The sequence below is a fragment of the Amblyomma mixtum genome, chromosome 10 (assembly GCF_055824585.1).
Source record: "Amblyomma mixtum isolate Tamu chromosome 10, ASM5582458v1, whole genome shotgun sequence".
Taxonomy (NCBI): domain Eukaryota; kingdom Metazoa; phylum Arthropoda; class Arachnida; order Ixodida; family Ixodidae; genus Amblyomma; species Amblyomma mixtum.
The window spans coordinates 161673317-161700301 of NC_143021.1; the positions used below are offsets into that span (position 1 = coordinate 161673317).

Sequence of the window (26985 nt, forward strand, 5' to 3'; positions counted from 1 at the left end):
TTTCAAACGTGCTTGTGACATCTATTTCGCATTTTTTTAGTCAAACACTTTGCTTTTTTTTTGGAGCAGAAATACAAACGACCTGAAGCAGTAAGTGCACTTCTGCTGAAAAAACAACTAAAAGAAAGGCATGTCCTTTGAGCGCTTTAAAAATTTTCAAGTTAGGGTCTTTTTTTTTACTGAAAAAAATTGGAAATGCAAGAGCTCTTTTTTCTTTTTTGGATCATCTGCCAGGAGCTCTCAATATTTTCTGAAAACAATTTTACAAACTGCTCAAAGAGTGCACTTCCGATGTCGTCACTAGACGCGTAAAATAGGCTTCCTGGAGAAGGCACTGAAGATGGTGGCGAATGGCGATGCGCGTTCGATTTCACGTCCTCGTCTTTTAACCCACCGAGATAACCCTGCGCCGCAAATCCACGGTTAAATTTTAGCGGGCTGCGATGGAGTCCAAACCGTGAGACCCTTTTCAATACCAGGTTGGAAGGCAGTCATCATTCGGAGAAGTGGCCCTAATCCACCAACAACTTATGCATAATCTGATGCTTTTGCACTGAAAAGCTACTGCAGGTACACCTGGATGTAAAGAAATTGACAGACCCCCGATTGTTCATTACATGCAGGGTTTCGCCGTGCTATTTTTCCTTGAAGACTCGAAAGGACAAGACCGAACGGAAACAGAAACAAGAATCGGGTTTAGATGAAATCGCCTTGAAAATATTTGCGGGGAAACCGAGTTACGTGAACTCATTACGGGAAGAAACGTTTCGAGATCGCGCTGATAGCACGGCTGCTGTGCCAGTCGCTATGACCTGCGCCATCTACCGCCGCCATACGCGCAACGCCGCTACGAGCCGGGTGGGGAGAGTGTGGGAGGCGGGGTCACCATCGATGGGGGCCACCATAGCCGGGCTTTCGCCAGAAGGCAGGAACCGGCTTCCACCCGAGCGTTTCCGCTCTCGGTCTGCCCGCCACCTTTGCCCGAGGAAACTCTTTGTATCGCCGGCGCTCTCCACAGTCCACGCTCCAAGCAACCGCGCGACGGCGATGGACTCGCGATGGACGCCGCCTGTCTTTTCTTGCTCTGTGCTGTTATATTAAGGCGAAAGCCTTTAATGCCTCATACTGTCGTTAGAAGCCATGCCGGCAGATGTGTCCGCGTTTCGGCGTCACTACTTAAAAAAAAGCTGTGTCGAGGCTGAGAATCGATTCAGAGCCTTTGGCATTTGAAGTCATTAACTACTCGTTTGGCATTTGAAATAGTCATTAACCACTCATGACTAGTTACTCATGATTGGTTACGCACTAACTAGTGATGAATAACCGGTCATGACTGGTTAGTCATTAGTTCGTCATAAATCACTCATGACTAGTTAGTCATGGTTGGTTAGTCATGACTAGTCATTAACCAGACATGAGTAGTCATGACTTATTAAACCAGTCATGACTAACCATGACTAATGACTTCGTAGTCTTAGCTGGTTAGTCATTAAGCAGTCATGACTAGATAGTCATTAAGCAGTCATAAATAGTCATGATTGGTGTAGTCCTGACTATCTAGTCATTAACCAGTCATGACTAGTCATGACTGGTTAGTCATGACTAATTCGTCATTAACCAATCATGACTAGTTAGTCGTCAACTAATTACTCATTACTAGCTAATCATTAGCCAGTCATCAGATAAGTAGTCATGATTAGTTAGTCATTAACCAATCATGATTAGTTAGTCAATAACCAATCATGGATAGTAGTCATGCGTAATAACTAATTAGTCATGACCCAATCAGTCATGGCTAGCCAAACCAAGTCGCCCCATAGCCGCCTCGTGTATGCCAACGGCCGTGCGGCCAAAGTCGCAGGGAAAGGCTTTTCCCTCGCGCACTTTACATCGTCAAAGTGGCCCCTGAATTTTATTTCTCTGCTTCCAAGCATGAACTGATGCAGTGCCACGTAGTGTGGCGTCAAAAGCGAAAGCGGCGCAGTCTGCTGCGTTCTTCACATAGATGCGCCCTGGCTGGCGCACTGAGGGTTGATACATCTGCAGTCTCTCGTTGTTACGACATTCCTCTCAGGGCGGTTCGAGTTCTATCGCCATGTAATTTTACCGTGGTTCAAAAAACTGCCAACCTACTCAGCACAAACTGAAAGGTAGGCGTTGTAGCGAGTTTTTTTAAGGCGAAAGCCTTTAATGTCTCATCTTTGTAAGCAGCAGTTGTCGACAGAAATGTCACGCTTTTCAATTGGTCGAAACGTCGTGACGTCACAGTGCGCGAATTTCAAACAGGGCCAATTGTACTTCGGCTAGTAACCAGGCAACCAATTGAAGGGATCGTATGGTGATGCTCCAAGTAAGTGGGACTGAGCTTAGTTAATTTTTTAATTGCTAAACTAGCCTAGTTAACTTTTCACGTCAGGCCATATAAATGAATAAAACCGAGTAAGAAATTCGTCGAGCTCGGGAATCGAACCCCGGTCTTCGGAGTGTGAGACGAGCATGCTATCCACTCCGCCATGCCAGCTCAATGGTTTGGGAAGAACAAAGGTGCGTCTAGTGAATACGGAGTCTTCGCTTACTCCCATCCTCCTCCCTTCTCTTCCGGCGAGGTTTAGGTGTCCACCGAGGTATGAGAGACACATACATTTCCTTTCCTCAAAAACCAATTTGCCGACGAGCGAGGCATAGAACCGAATGGGCGATGGCGTTCTATGGACTCCTGGAAGCGTTGCAAGACGCTGTCGCGTTCCACTCTTAGAGGCGAAGCTTAACATCTTAACCACACATCAGAGACCACACTTTAGGTCAAAAAAGTGCCCCCCTGAATTTTGACGGGTGTCCACCGAGATATGTGAGACAATTGCTGCATAATTTCCTTTCCTCAAATACAATTTTCATTTTCTTCATTACGGGCCATCTTTGTCTTTCTTCTTCTACTCCCACTTCCTCCCTTCCTCTACGGTGCGGTTCGGGTGTCCACCGAGATGACAGAGAATTACTGCGCCCTTTCCTTTCCTCAAAAAGCGTTCAAAGGGCAAGGCATCGCGCCGAACGGGTGGTGGTGTTCCGTGGACTCCCTGGCAGCGCTACAACACGCTGTCGCGTTCCACTCCTAAAGGCGAAGCTTAAGCGTCATTAATTAGCAGTTAATTAGTATTCAGGCACAAATCAGTGATCAACCATAATTAGTGATTTGTCGTCACTTAGTAATTAGCACTCAGTTACATGTGACGCCATCAGTGCCACAAAAGCAGTCAAAGTGGTGCAGAAAACGCTTTCGCCTCTACGCACTTTAGACGGTCAAAGTGCCCCCTGAATTTTTTTATCAAGGTCAGCCGCCGCAAGACCTTTGTTGCATAGAGTTCTCAAATATACGCGCTTCACTTGAAGTGGCATTGGGGAATTCAAACACTCAATATTTAGGAATTCGCTGGACGGAGATTCGTTGCATTGTCGTGTAACTGCATAACTCCACCAACGTTCTTATGTCGAAACCAAAAACTATCCTGAATATTATTACGAAACCATCAACATATTTTTATCCCCCAGTTCCTCCTCCAAATCCCTTTAAATACTGATCCTCGCAAAGCAAATTTTTCATTTTATTTTATTACGATGCACTTGGTGCCTATATCCTCCCGTGGGCCATGTAGAGCGTGTTGTTTTGAGTAATGCGTCTATGATTGTCTTCAGATCTGTCAAAACTGCTATTCAATGACGCTCCCTATCCAAAGTTTTTACAGTGATCGCGTGATTCGGATTCAAAAAAGAAGACGTGTCATGATGTGCAATCGCGGGTAAAAGAGATTAGCACACATGACAGAACACCGGAACGCCGGAATGACAACGCGTCGCGCTGCGGGGGGCGAAGAGGCTGGCAACGAGAGTGCCGGGCCGTTCCCATTCTACAGTATTAGGGGGGTTCAGCGGACTGCCACGGACTAGCAAAATTACTGGCAAAAAGCAGCGCTATCATCTGTTGTTCCCGCGAGGTCCTTTTGACAAACCATCGCGGACATAAAAAAACAGTAATAAAAAGAAGCCATATTTGCTCATGACAACCGAGCCAAAATAAATGCCGCATGCACAGTCACGTTGAGTTGGCACTTCAACGCTCGGGCGGTGCACGCTTCATAAAGCTTACTTCCTGCCGTCCCCCCCTAGGCTGAAAACATGGAAACGGCCCGTTAGGCAGGTCTGCGAACCGCAGCGCCGCACGGTGAGATATCCCAATTCTGATCGCCAGTGATCTGTGCTAATATTTTTTTGCTCGCGACTGTACTATCGCCCTTTCCAGGACACAAGCATACATCCGCAACATCCACTACTGCTGCAGTGTGCCACCGAGACGACGTGCTCGACGCGGCTGACGCGATGCACGCATACTAAACTCACGCGCATTTGTCCTGGAACCCCTGGGAGGTGGTGGCGACCTGGGCAGTGTTGCCGTAGGGGATGAAGTCGTCGCCGCACTTGCGCAGAGTCTCGAACTTGCATCCGGCCTTCAGAGGAGTCCGGCACTCACCTGCGGCAGCAGCAACCGATCAAAGCACGCGGATAAAAACGCTGGGGAAGGGTTCCTAAGTTGGGAGTGTTTTTCTCCGAGACTTGTCAGTGGCCAAGTTGGCATTCCTTCAAGGCGATAGAAGGCACAGGTGCAACATACAGAAGCACTGAACTGGGATAGGAATTAAAGCAGGAGATGAAATCAAGCTTTAGTTACAAAAGCTTCTAACATGAAAAGAAAAGAAGTAAAATATGTTACCAGGGTTTTCTTCCCTCCCTGTATTTACTGAAACAGTCCTCTCCAAGCCTTTTAGTAGCAGTAATTTTGGTAGGAGGTTTTCTGAATTTGTGTAGTTAATTTTAGCGCACACAAATAAGTGAGCCGCCATTATAGCACCGATGTATTTAGTTTTATTTCCTGTGAATCCTCAGCTGACTGGCAGAAAGTTGAGGCCAGTAGTATTCATTCTCTGTATTAACAATTCAGAACACATAATAACCTGGCATAGTTTCTTGTTTGCGTCGATGGTGCCTTTTTTTTTAGCCTAGCCACGCAAAAACCTTAAACGTTTGCCGATGTGGCCCATAAAACAACTGCCAAAATGTGGCACACTCAATTCTCAGAACGAAAAAAACGAAAAACAGGTTATTTTTCATCGATAGAGAAGTATATAAACTGCGTTCGGAATAGCTATTTTGATGAATAAATAAATAAATAAAAATATTTATTTGAAAAAATTACATAGTGCACATACGAGCCTGCCCAAGCCATTAATGGGCTTGTGGGGCAGGGCTCGGCAGAATGGAGCAAGCCAGAGAACGGCACAGTTAATCAATACTGCACAAATTTAGAATGAAACTAAGGAAAGGCAGTGAGAAAGGACGGGGAGAAAAAAAGGAAGAAAAAAAGAAAAGAAACAAAATTACACATACAAATCAAAGATAGCAGATTTCACTTCTTTCCGAGTGCTGAAAGATAAAACATCTGGCAGGTCGTCCAACACATCAGGTACATAAATGGCACGGACACGTTTATCATATCTCGTCCGTGCTCTGCGCAAGGTGAAGCGGTCGCGTGGACATAATGCTCTGGCGGGGACATACGGGAGGCAGAACTCATTGTTCCATATATCCATAAGGATCACAGTTTCTTTGCATAATAGCCTGAACGAAGGCATGTGCGAGCATGAAAAAAGATTGGAATTATTAGTAATGTGTACACCATACATCAAAGCCCGAATTATAGGTTTGGTTTGGTTTATGGGGCTTAACGTCCCAAAGCGACTGAGGCTATGAGAGACGCCATAGTGGAGGGCTCCGGAAATTTCGACCACCTGGGGTTCTTTAACGTGCACTGACATTGCACAGTACACGGGCCTCTAGAATTTCTCCTCCAAAGAAATTCCAGCCGCCGCGGCCGGGATCGAACCCGCGTCTTTCGGGTCAGCAGCCGAGCACCATAACCGCTGAGCCACCGCGGCGGCCCGAATTATAGATTTTAGTAAAGAATTCACTTTGTTGCGCCAAAACACTGAACAGAAATAAAAAGAACAAATTCCATACCGCAGCACACTGTACGCCAATGCCTGTGCTATTGTTTTCCTTATGTAAATTGGGCATAGTGCTTTAATAGAATATAGCAGGCAGGCTATTTTGCGCACCCTTTCACAAACGTTAGCCAAATGAGTGTTCCAGGACATGTTAGAATCAAAATGGACACCGAGATAATTGACACTTGAGAGGTATGGAACAGGAGAGCAAGAGCAAATTATTGTTACACAGCAATTGTTAGAAATACAACAGTACCCATGAAGAAAGTAAGCCTTCAGGTTTCTATAAGACTATAACGGCCAGTACATTAACACCATCGCCTCTTTTCAAAGCTAAGAACTGAACTTATAGATGCTAACCCTTTTTTTAGAACGTTGTTGTCTACACTAGAGCGAAACTTGTGCATGAGCACATCTGTAACCTGTGGTACAATCTGTGAGATGGGCATTTAAATATCACACTTTCAAAAATAATTTGTTACATGAAATTCATTTGAGAAAAATCGCAAAACTCTTAACCACGTGACCCTTTCCTTGGGTCACTGGAATAAATCAATTCCTATTGTTATTTTTTAGATAAACAGGGGCATTCGCGAAGCTTTGTTTATGCGCATGCTTCGCGCAGCGGCAGCCCTCACACGTGAAAAACGTGGAGCATCACACAAAGAACAACGTCAGCAAGTAGCGGTGAACGCCTTTTTTTTATACACGGCAGCACCAGTGAGGCTATGAGTGGAGTAGGGGACCAAATTCCAACCATACACAGAAGCTCACTGCAGCAATAAGAAACTGGGCAAGCAATAGTCAGTTGCGCAGAACAAACTATTCGTACAAGATTAGCTTCAACTCTCGGCAAGCACAGATACAAACTTGTTTAACGCAAGGGAGCGAGTAGTACCTAATAAAGTTATAATGAAACAACTAAATGCAAAGAGCCATATACATAAATAAAAAACGCAGTTTTCGAGGTAGTTGTGAGTACAATTATCATGAGTGTAGAAAGAGGCAGGAATGAATTGTTGGTTTGGACTAAAAACGAGAAGAAACAATTTCCTGCTTGTCAGTTCAAGCGCAGAATGGTACACAGAAACAGTAACATCCCTAAAAAAAAAGGACGGCAAAGGTTACAAAATTAAACAATGTCTTAAAATAAATTTGACCGACTTCTGCTGCAATTATCGTCACTGACTTTCAGGATTTTGCTTTTATTTACTGCAAAATTTAGTTCTTACAAAGTCTCAGAACTGGAAGTACGAATGAAGTTTAAGATGCAGCTATCGAAAGAATCTAAATTGACGATACACGTGTGTGACGAAGTGAATGAACGCCACGCGTCATGGAAATATACCTACCCTCCTTGTAACGTTCATCTGCTTTTCAACTGCATGCCGAACTCTTAAGGCGCTGATTTCGATTGAAATTGGACGGTAGATAAAATCACGCAGAACAAGCAAGCCTTAGAAGATTCATGCGGGGCAAGACAAACCCGCGGATTGACGCAGCCGTTGCCTGTGACTGCTCTCCTAAGCGCTCTCTTCTCTCCGCATTAAGATGCGCAATCTCTTCGAATGAGTGTTGCGAAAGGCACTCCTCAGCGCGGTACACAAAATTTTCCCGTTCGCTTTCTCTGGCAAGGCTACAAAAGATTGCGAAAGGAGCGGTGACCTAATCGCCAGTTATCCTCCGTTAGCTCAGCCAGAATTGCGAGGTTGAGCGCGGAGGCCCGTTAAACCTTTTCTGCCTACGGCCTTCTTCGCGTTAACCCTGAAGCGGCTACACTGCAAAGGAGGCTCACCTGTGAGAGCGACCGCTAGCAACAAAAAACCGACTGCGCTCCGGGGCATCATGGTCGCAGAGCGCTGTCCAGATCCAACTGCTCTGCCGCCACGTATTCGGCTCCTTTTAATAGGCTCGCGATACCGTCTTCGAGAAGGAAATCCGACGAACAGTAAACACTCTTAGCGAGGCAAACAAGCAGCGAGTGAAAGTGCGCCAACTCACCTTGGAAGCGCGCAAACTTCGCAATTAGTATGCAACAACAGCGCTTCGCAATGACGCTGGTAGAGCAACACACAAAAAAAAGGCAGGTTTTGGCAGCACAGGCAGAACTGTCGGGACTCCGAGCGTCTCCTGGTGCGTGCGTATTTGCGATAGTTGTTTCTTTCTTTTGTTCCTAATTTGCATTCGATCATTTTTTACATGGCTATCTGTGCATCAGAGAGCGCGCGCCTATATTCTTAATATAACATGCCTATGGTTGTGTTATATTTGCATTAACACGACCTCTTGTGAATGCGTTGACAGTTGTTACAAAAATTAGGACCCTGTGTGCCGAGATGCGTGATAGACCCAGGCAGTTTCAAGCTGCTTGCTTGTAGCTTTTCGTCTAGGAATGTTTTATTCCTTTTTATGAAAAATAATGTGACTTATTCATTGGTATTTTACCGGGTGTTTCTTTTTGAACGTCTAAAATATTTAAAAATTAGATTGTGTTTTCGAGGGAAGGAGAAGCCTTTTGCGGCATAGTAATGCCAGTGTTGGCGGACGTCAAAAAACAGCCAAATCATGTTAGCTAATGAACTGATTAGCTAAATCCTAATAACTTATTGACTGCTATTGATGAGCACGTGGTTATAATTAGATATCTGTAGCGGGCCGTTCGTAATATCCATAGCAGTTTTTAGTATTTCGAAAACGCGATTACCTACAGCGCTGTGGCTCCACTGGCTATTTCAACTAGTTTTGTGCACTGGAGGCGTTGTTTCGCCTGCATGCTTTTCGAAAGTGCACGTAAGTTCGTCCCATGTTGAAAAATTAGCTGAGGGACCGCGGCGACGGTAATCACGTTTTCGAAATTCTAAAAACTTATTTGGCTATGAATAACAGCCGCTTACAATCCTCGAATTGAAATCAGGAGCCTATCGGTAACTGTTGTAAAAGTTTTACGATTAGAATATATTTAATCACTTGACTAGTTAGCATGAATCGCTTCTTTTTTCGACATCCACAAACTCTGCTATTAATATGCTGCAAAAAGCTTCTCTTCACATCAGAAACGATATTTTTAATATTTCGGACCTTCTAACAAAATATCGGTCACATTATAATATGCACGCTGTTTTGGAACTACCTGAGGGGCCCGCTTTTGCCCAATGGCCTCCGCTAAGAGGTGCCGTAAAATATCGCGGTGGGCCAAAAGGGAAAGTTATACTCAGTAAATTTATTAACCTGAGGCGGTTGTCAGTATCTGCCTCTCCAGGGGCGCTGTGTTCTATTGATGGCCAAAATCTTCCGTGGAAGGAATTTCACCGACAAACGAACCGGGGAAGATGAGCAGTGCGCATTGGGCGTGCATCTACAACGCACGAGAGCACGCCTGTCCTTACGCGTGATGTCAATTTGGGTTATCAGTGGCTAAGGAGCGTTGGGTACGGCGCCAAAATACGGGTCTTTTCTATTGCGACACGACTTCAGCTTTCATTTCTTCCGGCCCCGTTCATTCACCCTAAGCATACGGAAACACACCACATAAAAAAGTTCCAACACGCCCTGCATACAGCGAAGCAGTAGAAGGATTCGTGTGCACACACATTACTATCAAGAAAATAACTTGTATAGGGACTGGACAGTTGGACGGGCGGGTGGCGCCGCCTCTGGGCGCTTCCCTCGTCGCAGGAATGGGCCGGAGCCAGGCGACGCATTGGAATGCGCGGTCTGTCGTTGTTTGTGTGGAGTTTGCTTCGATGCTCTCAATTTAGGTGGTGTTGTGGGTGGTTATGTCCGGTCGAACGAAGTCTAGGCAGACGTGTTGTGTTGTTGGCTGCACGAACAGCTACGCAAACTCGTCGGACACTTCTAACCAATTCATTTTTTCCCCATTTTGGAGTAGCATTTTGCATACACACTTAAATACTATATTGACACATGGATTAGAGGTAGAAGAAGAAAGCGAGCGAAAAATACACGTTATGGAGCTTACGGTCGTCGCTCCAGCCGTTGTATCGTGCGACCCTCTCGAAGGTGTCCAGCCAGTCTTCCGCATCTTCGTACACGTCGCCGTGAAAAGATGGCGGTGTTCGCGGCGCGTGGTAGACGATGGGCGCCAGGGACCAACTATCTGTGGCCATTTCCGGTGGGGCCGACGGTCGAGGCTGCGTCATCCTCGTCGGGTTGGCAAGAGGCCCGAATTCAAGTGACTCACCGCGGAGGCGGTGGCTTGGACGCTGATGGACCGGTGCGAGTTCCCTTTTTATCTCGTAGTTTTACGCAGGCACGAGGCGCGAGTCATATTTTCGACGAAGCAAGCCATGGCGCACTGTGACACAGAAGACCCAGGAGTCAAACCTCTGCGTATAGTCGAAGACGACGTAATGCTGCCACCACGGTCCAGTGTGCTAGTCTTAGTGAGGAACGACTCGTTTCACGACTACCAAGGTATTGCGGACAGTCACCCTTCGCTGTTGCTCGAGAAGGGAGTAGCTATCGCGCGCGGTCTAGTCGAACTGAATGACGGCTGTGCGACAGTTTTTCTGACGAATTTCACCAATGAAATTCAGCCCCTCGCCAAGGGAACGGCCGTCGCCCTCCTCCACGACCTGGATAGGTTGCCTAATCTGTGCCCTGTAGAGATGAATCTTCGCGACGATGCCGCACCACGTAACGCCCTTCAGAAGGTTAAAATCAACCCGGGGTTGTCACTTCATCAGAAGAACCTTCTGTCGTCGCTGCTACTTCATTTTAAAGATTGCTTCGCGGCGAGCTCTAAGGTCGGACGTACGCCGGTAGCAAAGCATCGCATTGTCACCTATTCGGCCACACCGCCAGTCTGTCAGCGTCCATACCGTGCTTCGCCTAATGAGCGGGAGGCTATTAGAACGCAAGTCGATGAAATGCTTGCAGGCGATGTTATACAGCCGTCAAGTCCGTGGGCGTCGCCGGTGGTCCTTGTGAAAAAGAAAGACAACACGTTGTGATTCTGCGTTGATTACAGGAAACTGAATAATTTTACAAAAAAGGACGTATACCCACTCCCCAGGATCGATGATGCACTTGACCGACTCCGAGACGCCAGGTTCTTCTCTTCCTTAGATCTGAAAAGCGGATATTGGCAGATCGAGATGGACGAGCGAGACCGCTAGAAAACGGCTTCCGTGACACCCGACGGTCTGTACGAATTTAAAGTGCTTCCGTTTGGACTTTGCTCCGCTCCGGCCACGTTTCAACGCATGATGGACACTGTTTTAGCTAGTCAGAAGTGGCAGTCGTGCCTTGTGTACCTGGATGACGTGGTCATCTTTTCGTCTAGCTTCGAACAACACTTGCAGCGATTTCGCATTGTCCTTCAAGCTCTCCAGTCTGCACAACTAACTATCAAGCCAGAGAAATGTCGTTTCGCCTTCGAGAAGCTCCGTTTCTTAGGACATGTTGTCAGTGCACAAGGTGTTCTCCCAGACCGTGACAAGACTTCCGCCGTCTCCAATTTCCCACGCCCAACCGACAAGAAGGCCCTCCGACGTTTTTTGGGCCTCTGCTCGTATTCCTGTCGCTTTGTTAAAGATTTTTCTCGCCTAACTGAGCCATTGGCAGCCTAGACTCGATATAACACACCCTTCGTATGGGGATGTGCCCAAGACGAAGCCTTCTAGGAACACCGCTGCCGCCACCAATACTAGCTCATTTTGACGAGAATGCAGAGACTGATGTCCACACTAACGCCAGCAATGTCGGCCTCGGAGCGATCCTCATACAGTGGCAGGACGGCGTAGAACGAGCAATCGCCTACGCGAACCGCACACTTTCTCGATCGGAACGGAACTATTCGACGACGGAAAAAGGGTGTCTTGCCGTCATCTGGGCTCTGCGTAAGTTCCGACCATACATCTACGGACGCCCGTTTCGTGTTGTCAGCGATCGTCACTCGCTATGCTGGCTAGCCAGTATTAAATACCCTTTTTGCCGGTTGGCCAGATGGAGCCTCCGTTTGCAGGAGTACGATGTGACGGTCGTCTATAAATCGGGTCGGCAGCACCAAGACGCCGACTGTTTATCACGAGCGCCCGCGGAACCTGCTACGCAAGACATCACCGAAGATTGCCCTATTCTTTGTGCCATTAGCATCTCCCGTATGGCGCAGCTTCAACGGGCTGACTCTGAGTTGGTGCCACTCATTAAGTATCTGGAGGGTTTTAATGCCAGTATACCTCGTGTGTTTCGCCGTAGACTCTTCATTCTGCGGCGTGGAGTCCTCTACAAGCGCAACTTTGACAGCAACAAGGAGACGTTTCTGCTTGTTGTGCCATCCCAGTTACGCTACGAAATCTTGCGCGCTTGTCATGATAAACCATCCGCCGGCCATTTCGGGGTCAGTCGCACACTGGCAAAGATTCGGCTTAAGTATTACTGAGGCAGTTTACTACCATCAGTGCGTAAATACGTAACAACATGCCGCGGCTACCAACGGCGCAAATCTCCTCCTCTGAAACCGGCCGCCTTTCTGCAGCCCATAGCACCCCCAAAGACCCCTTTTCAGCAAATTGGCATAGACCTCCTCGGCCCCTTTCCGAAGTCGTCCACAGGAAAACGGTGGATCGCGGCCGCGACAGGTTATTTGACACGAAACGCTGAGACCACGTTACTTGCAAACGGTACTGCTGCTGAAGTCGCCGAATTCTTCGTCCACAACATCGTCCTGGGTCATGGCGCTCCTGCAGCTATAATTACTGACCGTGGCGCTGCATTTACGGCCCGCTTCACTCAGGCTGTGCTCAAGCTCACGCACACCAGCCAAAGACGTACAACGGCCTACCACCCGCAGACAACTGGCTTGGTGGAACGGCTCAACAGGACCTTGACCGACATACTTTCCATGTATGTTGATATCGAGCACAAAACATGGCACCAAATTCTTCCATACGCAACATTCGCGTCTAATACCTCGCAGCAAGAAACGACGCGGTTCAATCCGTTCGAACTAGTCTTCTGTCGACAGGTTACCACCCCCTGATGCCATGCTACCGGTTGACCCCCCTGACAGTGAGAGTGAACTAGATATCGACGTCGCCACTTATGTTCAGCGCGCGGAAGAAGCGCGGCAACTGGCTAGGTACGGCATTCACCGTCAGCAGGAGATCGATGCTCAACGCTACAACCTTGGACGCCGCTACGTTACCAACAACCGAGGCGACTATGTGTGGGCCTGGACGCCAGTTCGTCGCCGCGGGTTGTCCGAAAAGTTACCGCGCCGCTACTTCGGCCCTTACCTCGTTGTCCGCCGCCTCAGCGACGTAACGTACGAAGTTGCACCAGCCTCGCCAGCTAGTTCATCTCACAACGGCAAGCGCAGCGACGTTGTGCATGTGGTGCGAATGAAGCCGTACTACGAGCGACCCCCCGACTGACTCTCCGGCTGCATGTAGTCTATTCCGTGATGTGAGACTCGTGGTCTAACTCTTGAACACTTTTATGCGAAGCATATTAACGTAGGTTTCGGGCCTTCGGGCGACGCCCGGCGGTGGCCACCATTGACCTTGAAGTGAGATCACATGATGTGACGTCACGTGATGACGTCAAACCGGCTGCAGATGGGGCCTCATATCGCGCCGTCGGACGTCGACCGGCGGAGGCCTCCACAGGGTGTCGAACCGGAACCGAACCTGAACCCGAAACCGCAACCGAACCCGTATTTTTGCCCGGAACTGGAACCGAACCGAACCCATATTTTTTTCGCCATCTTGGAATTGAACCCGAACCGGAACGATTCAAAGGAACCGTTCCGAACCGGTTCGGGACTCGGTTCAGTCCCAGTTTTTTTGCAATCCGGAATACGTTTTTTTTTCAGATAAAACGAGATGTGCTAGCGCGTAGATTTACCCGCCGAAAGCTAGGCAGTGCGAAAATGGCACGCAGTCTGTGCGACAGCAGACCTGAAAGATGGCTGGTGTCTAGGAAGAAACCTATATGGTGCTTTTGCAATGCGCTTTAGAAAATTCTAAAGCATTGTACGCCAGACTGATGTCAAAACTTCATGTTATTAGAGTCTCCCCCTTTTAGATGCTTGTTTATGGTTATGATCAAATTGTCATCCGTGCACTAAACCATAAAGCCTTCCTCCTCGGCTTGAAGGCTCTATTCAAATCCCTCCAATGATCAACGCTTTGCGCAGAAGAAGACAAGTCATCGTGTCGGAAAGTTCGCAAGCACCCTGAGGCTTCCCTTCATTTGCTCACTTTGTTTGCATAAAGCACCGAGGAAGAATAGCTTCGCTTTCTTTGCGTCATGTAGCATAAAGATGTGACACATAGGAGCAGCGACCGAACCAGATTTTGCAACAATTACTTTTGGCCCGCGTACTGTGCGGTGTCAGTGCCCGTTAAAGAACCCCGGGCGGTGGAAATTTCTGGAGCCCTTCACTACGGCGTCCCTCATAGCGTGAGTCGCTTTGGGACGCTAAACCCTATAAACCAACCAACAATTACTTTCGGAGGCATTCGTTGTCTTGGACAGCAGCTACTGAATAAAGCCCCTCGTGATGGCTTCGTGGTTCAATAAAGAAAAAAAAATGGCACAGTTGCTGTGGCTGCTCATCCGAATGTCACGGGTTCGATCTCGTCCGCGGGGGAGCATTTCGATTGCGGCGAAATCTTAAAAACTCTCGTGTGGTGTGCGATGTCAGCGCACGTTGCAAAACCCTTGCTAGCCTACGTTACTCTAGAGTCCTCGAACCATTAAGCATCCCGTGTCGCTTCGACAGGTTCAGCCCCAGGTATTACTACTGTTATTACGAAATAAATTATATATAAATGAGTTCAATTTCCTTTTTTCCAGAATTTTTACGACTTAGTGCCCGAATGAACTCACACCGGAGAGTGCGTCAGGGGTGGGGGCTACACACGTGCAAGCACACGCGCACACGCAAGCACGCACACCACGGTTATTCTTGGGAAAGGCGGATATAGTTTAATGCAGTAAAAAAAAAAACTACCATACTCTAACCTCGAGTGGGATTCATACCCCAGACGGCGCAACAGATAAGCTTCATTTACTTTTGTCTTAGGCTTCTCGGCAACACCAAAGCTTCTTTTTATTGTTGTTGCATAGAATTTCAAGAACCTCCCTGACCCTCCTCGAGCCTTTCCTGACCGCGTCGAATTCAGCAGTCTCAACAAACCACCTCACATCTCTATCACGGAGAAATGACAAAATTCCTGAAGGCGCGCACGTCAAGAAAGGGGAATACTTCCTGTGCTGTCCTGTACATACCTCCTGTGCTAAACCGCACTGTTCTGTGAACAGTGACCTCGTTGAACGCGGCGGTTCTGCGTGTTATCCATCATGAGGCTTTTCCACACGCTAAACCGTCGTATTAACACGAAAACTTCCAAAAGAACACAGCATCACGACCAAAAAAAATTATTTCATTGATAAATACTTCCTCGTTGTTCGCACAGGCAGCGATTCATTCGCCACGATACAAAAGTCCCATTGGTGCGAAGGCATGTCCTAATGCACAAGAGCGATGTTTGAAGTCTCAGAAAGGCTTTTGCGGCTGATTGAATCTACACTCGCTGAACTCGCTTTAAAGCTTTAAAACACTGGTGTCAAGAAGGGCTAGGTAAGGCTGCATACATAGGGGTAGGGCAATTAGTGACCGATCAGAAGCTTTTTCATTTGCCTTCTGGGGAGGCTGTACAGGTATTGTGAGGAAAAGTGAAGAATGAAGAAACTGAATGTGTCAGCACTAAATTATCTCACGACCATGTCCAGAAAAGGCGGGTGAGCACTTCCGCCTATTCACCACAGCTGCCAGTAAGGGGTTGTTTATGGTTTTTAAAAATAAGAACCATGAAGGAAGTTGGTGGGAAAAAATTAGAGGGACACTTAAGTTCAGCCTTAAATTTCTCACGAAAGCTCTCACAAAGATATAATCTCTCACGAAAAAAAGTCGGCAGAGACACTTAAGACGACTTACGTGTGAGAAGGCGTAAGCCCGGCCGCTCTCTTCGTAAACGCAGTCGGCGTGCGCTGCCGCGTGATGTAATCCGATGAAACGCAGCTAGCAATTCTATATCTGCATGGCTCTACGTAGCCGCCGCCGAACTCCTTCAGGTTTGCGCACTGATCCGCCTTAAGGGTATGACGCGATAGCTAATGGGTTAATGCTCGTATAAGAACAACTGGTCAACTTCTACTGAATATTCATAGATTCGTTGGAGTCATACCACTCCTGGCACAGTGGTGCAGCGAGTAAGTGATACGCCACTGCCCTGCGATAGCAGTCGCTTCCACCGATGCAATTTGTGCGGTCGAGGTTGCTAACCTCTAGCGGCCAATCATTAATTTAACTACCACCTGCCACCGTGCTCAGTTTTCTCGCAATCCGGTTGACAGGTTGTAATGACGCCACAAGGTTGCGGAACCTAGGTGGCCCACCTACCTCCTAGGTTCACCTCTGGGGATTTTTCGCTCACGGACACCGACGGCGACGCCGGATCTTTTTTGCGACACGAGCTCTTAAACGCTATCACGTTGAAAGGTACACGACGGATTCACCAGACTCTATAAAGAGAGCAACAAATTCTGTCGACACACAGGCTCCCCTTATAGCGCCCCAGACAAGACAAAACATTCTGTGCGGCGCAAGTACCTTCTTCCTCGTACAATGCAGCACTTGCTGCAGTCTTGCATCGATACCTAGGCAAAATCACGAGCGCTCACTCACAAAAGTTTGGTTAACCTATGGGCTCACTCAAACTCAGACTCACTTAGGCCCGGGCTCACTCGAATGCATGAACTCATGAACTCAAGTTCATCTAGGCTCGCAACTTATGTGAATTCACTCATACTCACGATCATCTGGCTCATCCATTTCGACTAACGACTGATCTTGACTCAGTCATCTGAACTCACGTTTCATAACGGATCACTCACTCGTTCTGACTCGGCACACGTGGGCTCACTGCACTGAAGCGCTCCAGTGGCACGCCCCCGAGCAGACCAAGACACACGACAAAGGACCCCCGCCTCCAGCGCAGTGATATGGTGGAACTCGTACAAAACTTCCGTCACATCCCCACGCGGCTCATTACCACAGGCACCCGCGAAAACTAGATAAGGTGAAGGGACAAAACACCGATTTCCTCGCTATTCTCTTCAGTCGCCCACAGACGCCGCTTAGCAGCTTCGCTTTCAAGCGTCCTTTGTCGTGGCAGTTTTGTTAGGCAGCTCAAAAATAGAAATAGTCTATGCCTTCAAGACTCTTGGTGTAGGTTTATGCGAAGCATATTACTAGAGCTGCACTACAGCCCGTCCAGCGCGGCGGTGGAGCTACCATTGACCTTTAGCGTGACCACGTGACACCACGTGACAACATGACGTCACAGCAGAGGAGAGATGGGCTGCCGGCTCGCGCGGTCGGCCGCGGCGGTGGAGGCTCCACATCAGAGGCGCTGCAGCTGACCACGTGACGCTACAGCAGCGGTATAAAGCTGAGCTTGCCTCGCTCTCCGGGCACTTACGAGGGGCCAGGTGTTGGGATGCCGCCTAAAAGCAGGGCTGATTTGAACGAGAAGCGAAAGCTTCAGCGTGCCACAGAGACCGATGAAGAGCGGGATGAACGTCAACCAAGGAAAGCCATGTATTGCCAAGCCTAGCCATCAATATGCTTCGCATTTGACTAGGCTTAACCTTAGCTAAGCCTCAGCCATTTTTTTAATGAACACCAGACATGATATGATCACGTGTAACATGTTGTTTCCAAGATTTCAAGCATCGTAGGAGTTGCATACATTAATAAAGAGTTGTTGCCATTAAAGGTGAAGGTCATTCTTTACAATGCCTTATTTGACTCTCACATTAATTATTCCCACTTAGTCTGGTGGAGTACTACTGCTACAAATTTAAGAAGAGTCCTTACATTGCAGAAACGAATGCTGCGACATGTTTTAATGTCCCACGGGATCACCCAAGTTTGCCTTTATATGAAAAATTAGGGATTATAAAAATCGCCCAGCTCTACCCTTACCGCCTGTGCTTAACTTACAAAAAGATGTCAAACAAAACATCAACTTCCTTTCTTCCTTAGCTTCCTTAACAAAGAGAATACCTTCGCATGATACACGTTGTCGGGAAATCTGGAACATTGAGAGATGCAGAACAAACTACGGAAAGCAAATGATTAAACATAAACTGCCAGAAATATTGAATATTTGTTATAGACACACCATACATCCCGAAAACGCATCAAAGCAGGACCTAAGATTTTTTTTTTCGTGATCAAATGTTTTCTTGAAGATCATTTTTACCTTCATCCTACTGTGCCTGAATTGATTTTTTTTCCTCCTTTCTTGGATCTTGTGCTCTTTTTGTATGTAATTGTTGTTATGGCTTGAAGTCTGCCACTTTCCACGCGTAAATATTCATTTGTAGTTTTGTGTATGTCTAGAGCCATGTGAATGCTATATATCCTAAATAGCACTAGAGTTATATCAGTATATACAAATGGTGTCTGTTTGTTTCTTGTTACTACGCTGTGTCTTTTTTATGATAACTTGCTTTATTACGTGTTATTCTTATTTGACATGTTAGCTATGATTGTTCTTTGAAATGTATTCTGTTGTCCGCTGATTTCAGCCTTGATGGAAGCAATCATGTATTTGATATGGGGGGCGGGAACCAGTCAAGCTCTTCAGCTTTTTTTCCCTAACCTCCCCATCATGTTGATGTAAGTAAAGGCTATTATTATTATTATTATTATAAATCATTCCTGCACTCTGTGTCAGCAAGCTAGGACGAAAGAATAAACTGAGCGCACTCACTACTCCGATCATGATCTTAATATGAGATCAGTCTCATTCAGGGCTCAGATCATGATCTGGATGTGAGTGACTCACATTCAGATCATGGTTTGCATGATCTCGGACTCACTCACCACTCAGATCACGATGTGAATGTGATCCTGAATGAGTCGATTCATGAGTGAATCCGCCGACCTGGGCGCAGCACAAGTCACAACTAATCTGTTGAAAATTTGTGTCCGTGCAGAAAAAAAGTGCTCCCAACCCATCTACGCGTGCTGTTTTTTTTTTCACTCTTTTTATCCCAACAAAAGAGTGCGACGTCATCAGTATAGGTGAAATTAAATATTACGCTCTACTTGCGAGAAGCAACGAGTAGCTGTGTTTTCTTCAGCTAAGCCATATTGCTCGACATATATAGCGCGTGTTGCAAAAGCGATGTCGAACAAGTTGTTTAAATCAAATATGTTTGGTAATATAACCAGAATATAACCACCCCTATATATAGCGTTCATTGATTACGAGAAAGCATTCGACATAGTAGAAACCTCAGCAGTCATGCAGGCATTGCGGAATCAAAGTGTAGAAGAGTGCTGTGTGAAAATATTGGAAGATATTTATAACAATTGCACAGCTACCATAGTTCACCATAAAGTCAGCAATAAAATTCCAATCAGGAAAGGTGTTAGGCAGGGAGACAATATCTCGCCTATGCTATTCACTGCCTGTTTGCAGGAGGTATTCCGCGGCCTGAAATGGGAACAGTTGGGAATAAGAGTTAATGGAGAATACGTATGTAATCTGTGATTCTCTGATGACATTGCCTTGCTAAGTCACTCAGGACATGAACTGCAAAGCATGATCAATGAATTTGACAGGCAGAGCATAACGGTGGGGCTAAAAATGAACATGCAGAAAACAAAAGTAGTATTGAACAGTCTAGCAAGAGAACAGCTGTTAGCAATTGGTGGCGAGGTGCTGGAAGTAATAAGAGAATATATCTATGCAGGGCAGGTATTGACAGCTGATCCGGATCATGAGAGACAAATAACTACAAGAATAAGAATGCGGTGGAGCGCATATAAGTTCTCTCAGATCATAAATGGCAGTTTACCAATATCCCTCAGGAGAAAACTATAAAAAAGCTATATCTTACCGGTACTCACCTATGGGGTAGAAACGTGGAGGCTAACAAAGAGGGTTCAGCTTAAGTCAAGGGCAACGCAGCGAGCTATGGAAACAAAAATGATAGGTGTAACGTTGTAGAGATCGGAAGAGGGCGGAGTGGGTGAGAGAACAAACGCGGGTTAATGACATCCTAGTCGAAATCAAGAGGAAGAAGTTGGCTTGGGCAGCGCATGTAGTGCGATGGCAAGATAACCGCTGGTGCTTAAGGGTAACGGAGTGGATTCCAAGAGAAGGCAAATGTAGCAGGGGGCGGCAGAAAGTTTGCGGGGATACGGTGGCGGCAACTGGCGAAGGACAGGGTTAATTGGAGAGACATGGGAGAGGTCTTTGCCTTGCAGTGGGTGTAGTCAGGCTGATGATGATGATGTTTGATAATCTCCTAGCTGCTACAAAGAGCCAGTGTTTCAACGAGGCTCTTGTTAGTTGGGGGATATGGACGGTTGAGGGCGGCCGCGCATATTCTCATACCACATTAGAATTAGACGTGTTTGAATATAGCATGTAGTAGATGGTCGGAGGGGGAGATGGCTGGGCTGCTCAAAAGATACACGTTGCAGGTGTGCGGGGGGAGAGGGGATATCTGACTGCCAAGTCGCTTATGGGGAGACGGAAAGATGTCTGTCTGTGTATAGGTGCAGATGCAGGCCAGCTTCTTTTCTCAGTATTGTGTGCGCTAACATAGGGGGGCGCATGCGGTGGCCCTAACGGTGCCCGCGTGAGCAATCTGCGGTGCAGAAATTTCCGACAGACAGGAGCTTCAGGGGAGACGTATTACTCGCGCGACGGGGTCTCCGGGACTGTTGAAGCTGGAGTGTTTTGTAGACGCTAATCCGCCAGCTTTTCGCTTTACTTGATAGGATGAATTCTAGCGCATTTGCAATAATTTTGAGTTCATTTGATTTTGTGGCTCTTGCCGTAAATTTCTGTCCTTTTGCAGCGGAAAGTAAACTAAAGTGGAGAAATTTAAAACATATCGCAATTTACAAATTTGGCATTTCTTGAATTCGTCTACCAATTTAACAGAGGAAAGTAAAGAACATAACAAGGTTAAATAAAACTTTACGAATTTTTTTGTCCTGAACCCGTTTGAACCCGTTCGAACTGGGTCGAACCGGTTTGAAGCGGAACGGAATGTCACTCCGGAGCCGAACCCGCAACTGAACCCGAAAGCCATGAACCCGAACCAGAACCGAACCCGACAAAATTCCGGTTAGACACCCTGGGCCTCCGCGCTTCGGTTCGCGCCGTCGCGCGCGACGCGGCGGCGGGGCCACCATCGCTGCGTCACGTGATATGTGACGTCACGCCAGGGATGAAGCGGCGCGCGCCCGCCGTCGCGTCAGTCTCTCTGCCCGCAACCGCGCCAGCGTCTTTGCGCCGGGCGTGTATGCGGTCAAGATGCCTCCAAACGCTAAGGACGTCAATAATAGGAATGCAAAACGAATGAGTGGGGAAACAGTTTAGACTTGGTGTTGTGTAGAAATGCTCAAAGACAATACAGAATAAGTGACGTGCAAACCAAGAGTGATGCATTTACGGACCATAAGAGTGTGTTTGTCGGGCTGCAAAGAATAAAGTACGACGATTAACCTAAAACCACGTCTCCGTTACTTAGCCCCATCCACACTGAGGCAGCTGCTTAACATGCTTCGCATCCACTGGGCTTAACCTTGATAAGCCTCCAATTTTTTTCCCCTCTCTTCTGTCTGACGGTCACACCGCATCGGGGTGATGCTCCAGACGAGGGAGCAGGGACACGTGGATTATAGGTACAAGAAGAAAGAGAGCGCAATCTGTAGAAGTAGACGAAGCTGAAGTGTAGGTCCGTTCTCTGGTGCCCTCGTTCCCTTGTTCAGCTCTCGGTGCCCTTGTTCAGCCGCTGCAGTTCCTTTTCAGTGTAACAACGGTTATAATATATCACTTTTGCTTGCGAAACGCTGATTAAAATGCGAGCTGCGCTTTTTTTTCTTGCTATAAAAATTTGCAAGTTTGTGCAGTCTATTTCCTCACATACTCGAGGAAGTCATAATTGTTGTATGCTTCTTTCTTGTTTCAGTTTCGTTTCTTTCAGTGTACATATTGTCATCGTTATTCAATATGATTTCCTATATAAGTGGCTTCACTGTGACGAATAAAGGAGAGGGTTTTTGCAGACTGCGCTTGCGTGGTCCCGTGTGTGGGGTTTTAATGGGGGAGATAAACACGTTCTCCCCGTTTTACCGCTGCTGACACAGTTCAAAGCCCCGCGGACCCCACCCCGTGGTCGCGAGCGCTACCGAGCGCACGCCGACCACGGCGGGCCTTGCTCTGCGGGAACAAAAGAACGACACACTGGCTGACACAAACAAGGCATTTATTGCTGCAACAACAATAACGCCAGCTAGCAACAAAATACACTGAGGAATCGAGGATGTCCGACTCACCAGCACGGCTACGAGCGAACGTTCGCCCACGCTAGGGGAAAGGGAATATCTCCGAGGCCGGACGGGACGAGCTGAGGGGAACACGTTTCCACACGAGGACGCCCGCGGCGAAGAGCGGAGCTTTGCGCGTGAACGTCCAACACGCTTCCCGGGCCCAGAGAGAAGAGAGCGAGCCTTCCCCCGCGCGCGAGCGGCAAAACACGCCATCCGTGGGGCTACTGTCGCTGCGACGCGAGCACCCTCCCCTGTTAGTTAAAAGTAACCCCACTAAAGGGAGTGCGTTACGGGGAAGCTAACCACAGGGAACTAGAGAGTTGAGGGAAAGCGAACGCAGGGGACGAAGGCGTCCCCACATCCCCCAACCTTAAATAGACCCACGCGCCTCAAAGTTACATGCTATGGAGGAGTCTCCTGGTCTTCATGCACTTGAGGCAGGTCTGGCAGCGGTCACGCCGACAGCGTGCACGCAGTCTTCCGCGGTATTCCGAAGGCGGCGTGAAGGTCTCCGCTGGGAAGACTCGCATGGCCCGCGGACTACGTGTCCGCAGGCCCGCGAAGAGGAGGGCCGGTTGACCACTGCAGGCCAGGATTCTGCAGTAGTCGCCACGGTGACAGCAGCCGGAGGTGGCCGCTGTCCGGTCTCGCCACGGCTGCCCCAGATGGATGCGGCGAACAGGATACAGGCCGCTCCGTCGCAGCAGGCGGCAGCGAGACGATGTGCACAGGACAGCAAGCCGGAGTGCCTCCACTGGATCTGCAAAATTTCCGAAACACACTCCGCATGCCTTTAACGTAGGTCACGGGAGGAGAAACAGCGTACACAAGGGCCTCCTGGCTCAATGCTCAACTCGCTAGCAAAACGTGTCGGGCGGCTGTGTAACGCAAAGTTCGATTGAACAAAGCCCTTTCTTGAGTTGAACGAGAATGCTCGGTTCATGCGACGTTAAAAAAACGGGTTAGCAGCAAAGTGCGCCCCCTCTCAACACCACGGTCCGGTGGTCGTGTCACTTTTGACATGGTGCAGGCAGCTATGAAAAGCCTTAGGCCTCGCTACCATTGTGACGGTCGTCGACCCCTAACAAAAGAAAGACCCGAAACATGTTTCGTGCGCGCAGCCGCGAGGAGACATCAGCGTTGTGGGATGGTCCTACCCCACTCACTGCACGAAGCAGCTTCTGAGTGATCGGCGCCCACCGTATCGGACGGTGTCGGAACGCCCGGTGCCGAGCTGCAATACCAGCGAGCTCGTAGCGGCACCCGTTGGCTCAGGCCACCCGGCTCCCGGGGCCACGACTCCCAGAGTCGAAAAAAAGACAGCGAGAAAATATATACAGAAAACTCGGACCACCCACGCGGCTTCCGTACTCACTCGCTTCGGGCTCGGCAACTCCGCGGGCGCTAGGCCTCGCGCTCCCTCGATGCGGACCAAGTGGTTCTCGGGCTGAAGGTACTCCAGAAAAGAAAAACTTGACAAAAAAACATGCTGAGCATGTCGAAAAGTTCAAACATGCTGCAGCGCAATACACCTCGCACTCAAGAAAGCATACCGCAGGTCCTAGCGATCAAAATTCACACTAGGCCTACCACTTGTCAAGTACGGACAAAGAGCGTTCCTCGAACCGAACTGACAGTCGTCCAATGTTCCAAGAGCAGGCCCCACGTTGGCCGCCAGATGTGGGGTTTTAATGGGGGAGATAACCACGTTCTCCCCGTTTTACCGCGGCTGACACAGTTCAAAGCCGCGCGGACCCCACCCCGTGGTCGCGAGCGCTACCGAGCGCACGCCGACCACGGCGGGCCTTGCGCTGCGGGAACAAACGAACGACACACTGGCTGACACAAACAAGGCATTTATTGCTGCAACAACAATAACGCCAGCTAGCAACAAAATACACTGAGGAATCGAGGATGTCCGACTCACCAGCACGGCTATGAGCGAACGTTCGCCCACGCTAGGGCAAAGGGAATATCTCCGAGGCCGGACGGGACGAGTTGAGGGGAACACGTTTCCACACGAAGACGCCCGCGGCGAAGAGCGGAGCTTTGCGCGTGAACGTCCAACACGCTTCCCGGGCCCAGGGAGAAGAGAGCGAGCCTTCCCCCGCGCGCGAGCGGCAAAACACGCCATCCGTGGCGCTGCTGTCGCTACGACGCGAGCGCCCTCCCCTGTTACTTAAAAGTAACCCCACTAAAGGGAGTGCGTTACGGGGAAGCTAACCACAGGGAACTAGAGAGTTGAGGGAAAGCGAACGCAGGGGACGAAGGCATCTGTCACGTGTCATGCATCTGGTCTCAACCAGGCACCAGATATTGGCGACGAGGATCAGTATCGGAGCCATGCCACTCGGGTGTTTCCCAGTACCACCCCCTTTCTTGCCTGCACCCGGTGACCCGGCTGTGCCTTGGCAGCAGTGGAAACGTGTATTCCTGAATTTCCTGGAGGCCATTGGCGGCGATGAACTGAAGCCGAAGCGTTGAAAGGCAATTCTGCTAAACTTGCTTGGGGTTGAAGGCCAGCGAATATTCTACAGCATCCTTGCACAAGGAGCAGACGTGACTGCGTACGCCAAGGCCGAGGACAAGGCGGACAAGGAGGAAAAGGTCGACCAGTTCAAGGACGCGCTTGCTGCACTGGATACGCATTTCGCGAGCGCTTCGAATGATTTGGTGGAGCGGCGCCGGTTTCGCCAAAGACGACAACTACCTTGGTGAGATATTTCAAGCATTTACAAACAATCTTCGGGACCTTGCGTCTACTTGCAATTTTGGCAGTGCTACCGATAGCATGATTCGAGACCAATTACTGGAAGGCACTTCGTCACGAACAACCCGTGAACGCATGCTTTGTGAAGGGTCTTCGCTTACATTGCAGCGTGCTGTTGACATCGGGAAGCAAATTGAGCAAACACAACAACAGATCGGGGAATTCGCGCATAGCACTGTGAACAAGATTCAAGAAAAAACGTCAGACTCTGAGCAAGGAAGTTGCTACAGGTGCGGCTCGTCATCGCATATGGCTAACTCGACTGCATGTCCGGCGAGGAACAAGCGTTGCCACTCTTGTGGAAAAATTGGTCACTTTTCAAGCATGTGCAAATCGAAGAAAAAGAAATATGCCGCTCGAAAGCCCAAGAAGGCCAACGCCGTCACGGTACATCAAATCGGTGACCGTAATGCGTCGGCGAAAGATATTCGAGCAAACATTTCTATCGGGAAGATAAGATTGTCGTTTATTGTCGACACAGGCGCTACGGTTTCTTTGCTCAGTGAAGAGCACTACCACAAATATCTAGCCGACAAGTACTCATTACGACCGCCGACTGCCAATTTGTGTAACTATTCCGGAGAACAAATCAAGTTAAGCGGTTGCTTTCTTGCTGACGTATCTTACAAGGGAAACAGAGCCAGTGTGCTTTTTCATGTCACAACCAAGGGCACTTCGCTGCTGGGGCTTGATGCCGTTCGGAGCCTTGGAATCACTATCAACGGCTCAACCTTGAATTGCTGCCAGATGACATACCCTGATTCACTGCCTTCAGCATTTAGGCACCAGTTTGCGCTCTTGTTCACGGAACAGTTAGGGCATGTGAAAGGCTTTGTTCACCATGTTAAATGCCGTTCTGTGAAACCAGTCGTTGCGAAACTCCGACTCCTGCCGCTCACGCTACGGCAACAGGTATCGGTAGAGATACAACGCCTGCTGGCCGAAGATATAATTGAACCTGTCGACGCATCGGAGTGGATTTCACCGATCGTCGTCGTGAGGATGCAGTGCGATTCAATTAGGTTGTGTGTGGACCTACGTGAAGTGAACAAGGCAGTAATTGCCGATGCTTTTCCTCTTCCGCATACAGAGGAATTACTTCATGAACTAGCTGGAGGAACGTGCTTCTCAAAGCTCGACTTAGCGTCGGCATACCACCAGCTAGAACTGACTCCGGAAAGTCGGAGACTAACCACCTTTATCACACACGAAGGATTGTTTCGTTTTAAGAGAGTGTGTTTTGGCCCCGCATCTGCCCCTTCAGCCTTTCAGAGAATGATGCAGCATATTTTGAAAGATTGTAAAGGCGTACTTTGTTACATTGATGTTGTGATTGTGTGGGGCAAGACACGTGAGGAGCACCACAAGAATCTACACCAGGTGCTAAACTGCATTGGTGATTCAGGTTTGAAGCTCAACCAGAAATGCACACTTGCTGTTTCAGAACTATCCTTTTTAGGGCATACGGTGAGCTCAAAAGGGCTCACACCATTGCAGTCTAAGGTTGACGCTATTGTCAAAGTGCCTGCTCCTCACGATGTTGCCACTTTGAGGTCATTTTTGGGTCTCGCTGGTTACTATGCTCGGTTTGTGCCGCGATTTGCTGATCTCGTCGAGCCGCTTAGAAGGCTCCTGCGGTCTGGTCAATAGTTCACGTGGGATGATGAGGCTGAGCGTAGCTTCCAGCTTGTTATGACAGCTTTGTCTTCAAGCCCAGTCATATAAATGCTTAACCCATACATTGATGTAATTTTTACGACAGATGC

At 48.4% G+C, this 26985-nt stretch overlaps 1 protein-coding gene across 2 annotated transcripts in view; it reads right to left on the bottom strand.

The window, feature by feature from the left end:
• The window catches only part of LOC149327540 (uncharacterized), a 33921-nt gene extending 23721 nt beyond the window's left edge, over positions 1–10200 (bottom strand). Inside the window, exons 1-2 of one of the 2 annotated variants that reach the window (XM_089563862.1) lie at positions 10033–10200; positions 4393–4522 (exon numbers count right to left, since the gene is read on the bottom strand). In XM_089563862.1, coding sequence (XP_089419988.1) covers positions 4393–4522; positions 10033–10180 — 278 coding nt within the window. In that variant the 5' untranslated portion in view covers positions 10181–10200. Of the gene's footprint in view, positions 1–4392; positions 4523–7848; positions 7981–10032 lie in introns of those variants that run through there. The other variant, XM_089563863.1, reaches the window with a different exon arrangement.
• Positions 10201–26985: the final 16785 nt, after the last annotated feature.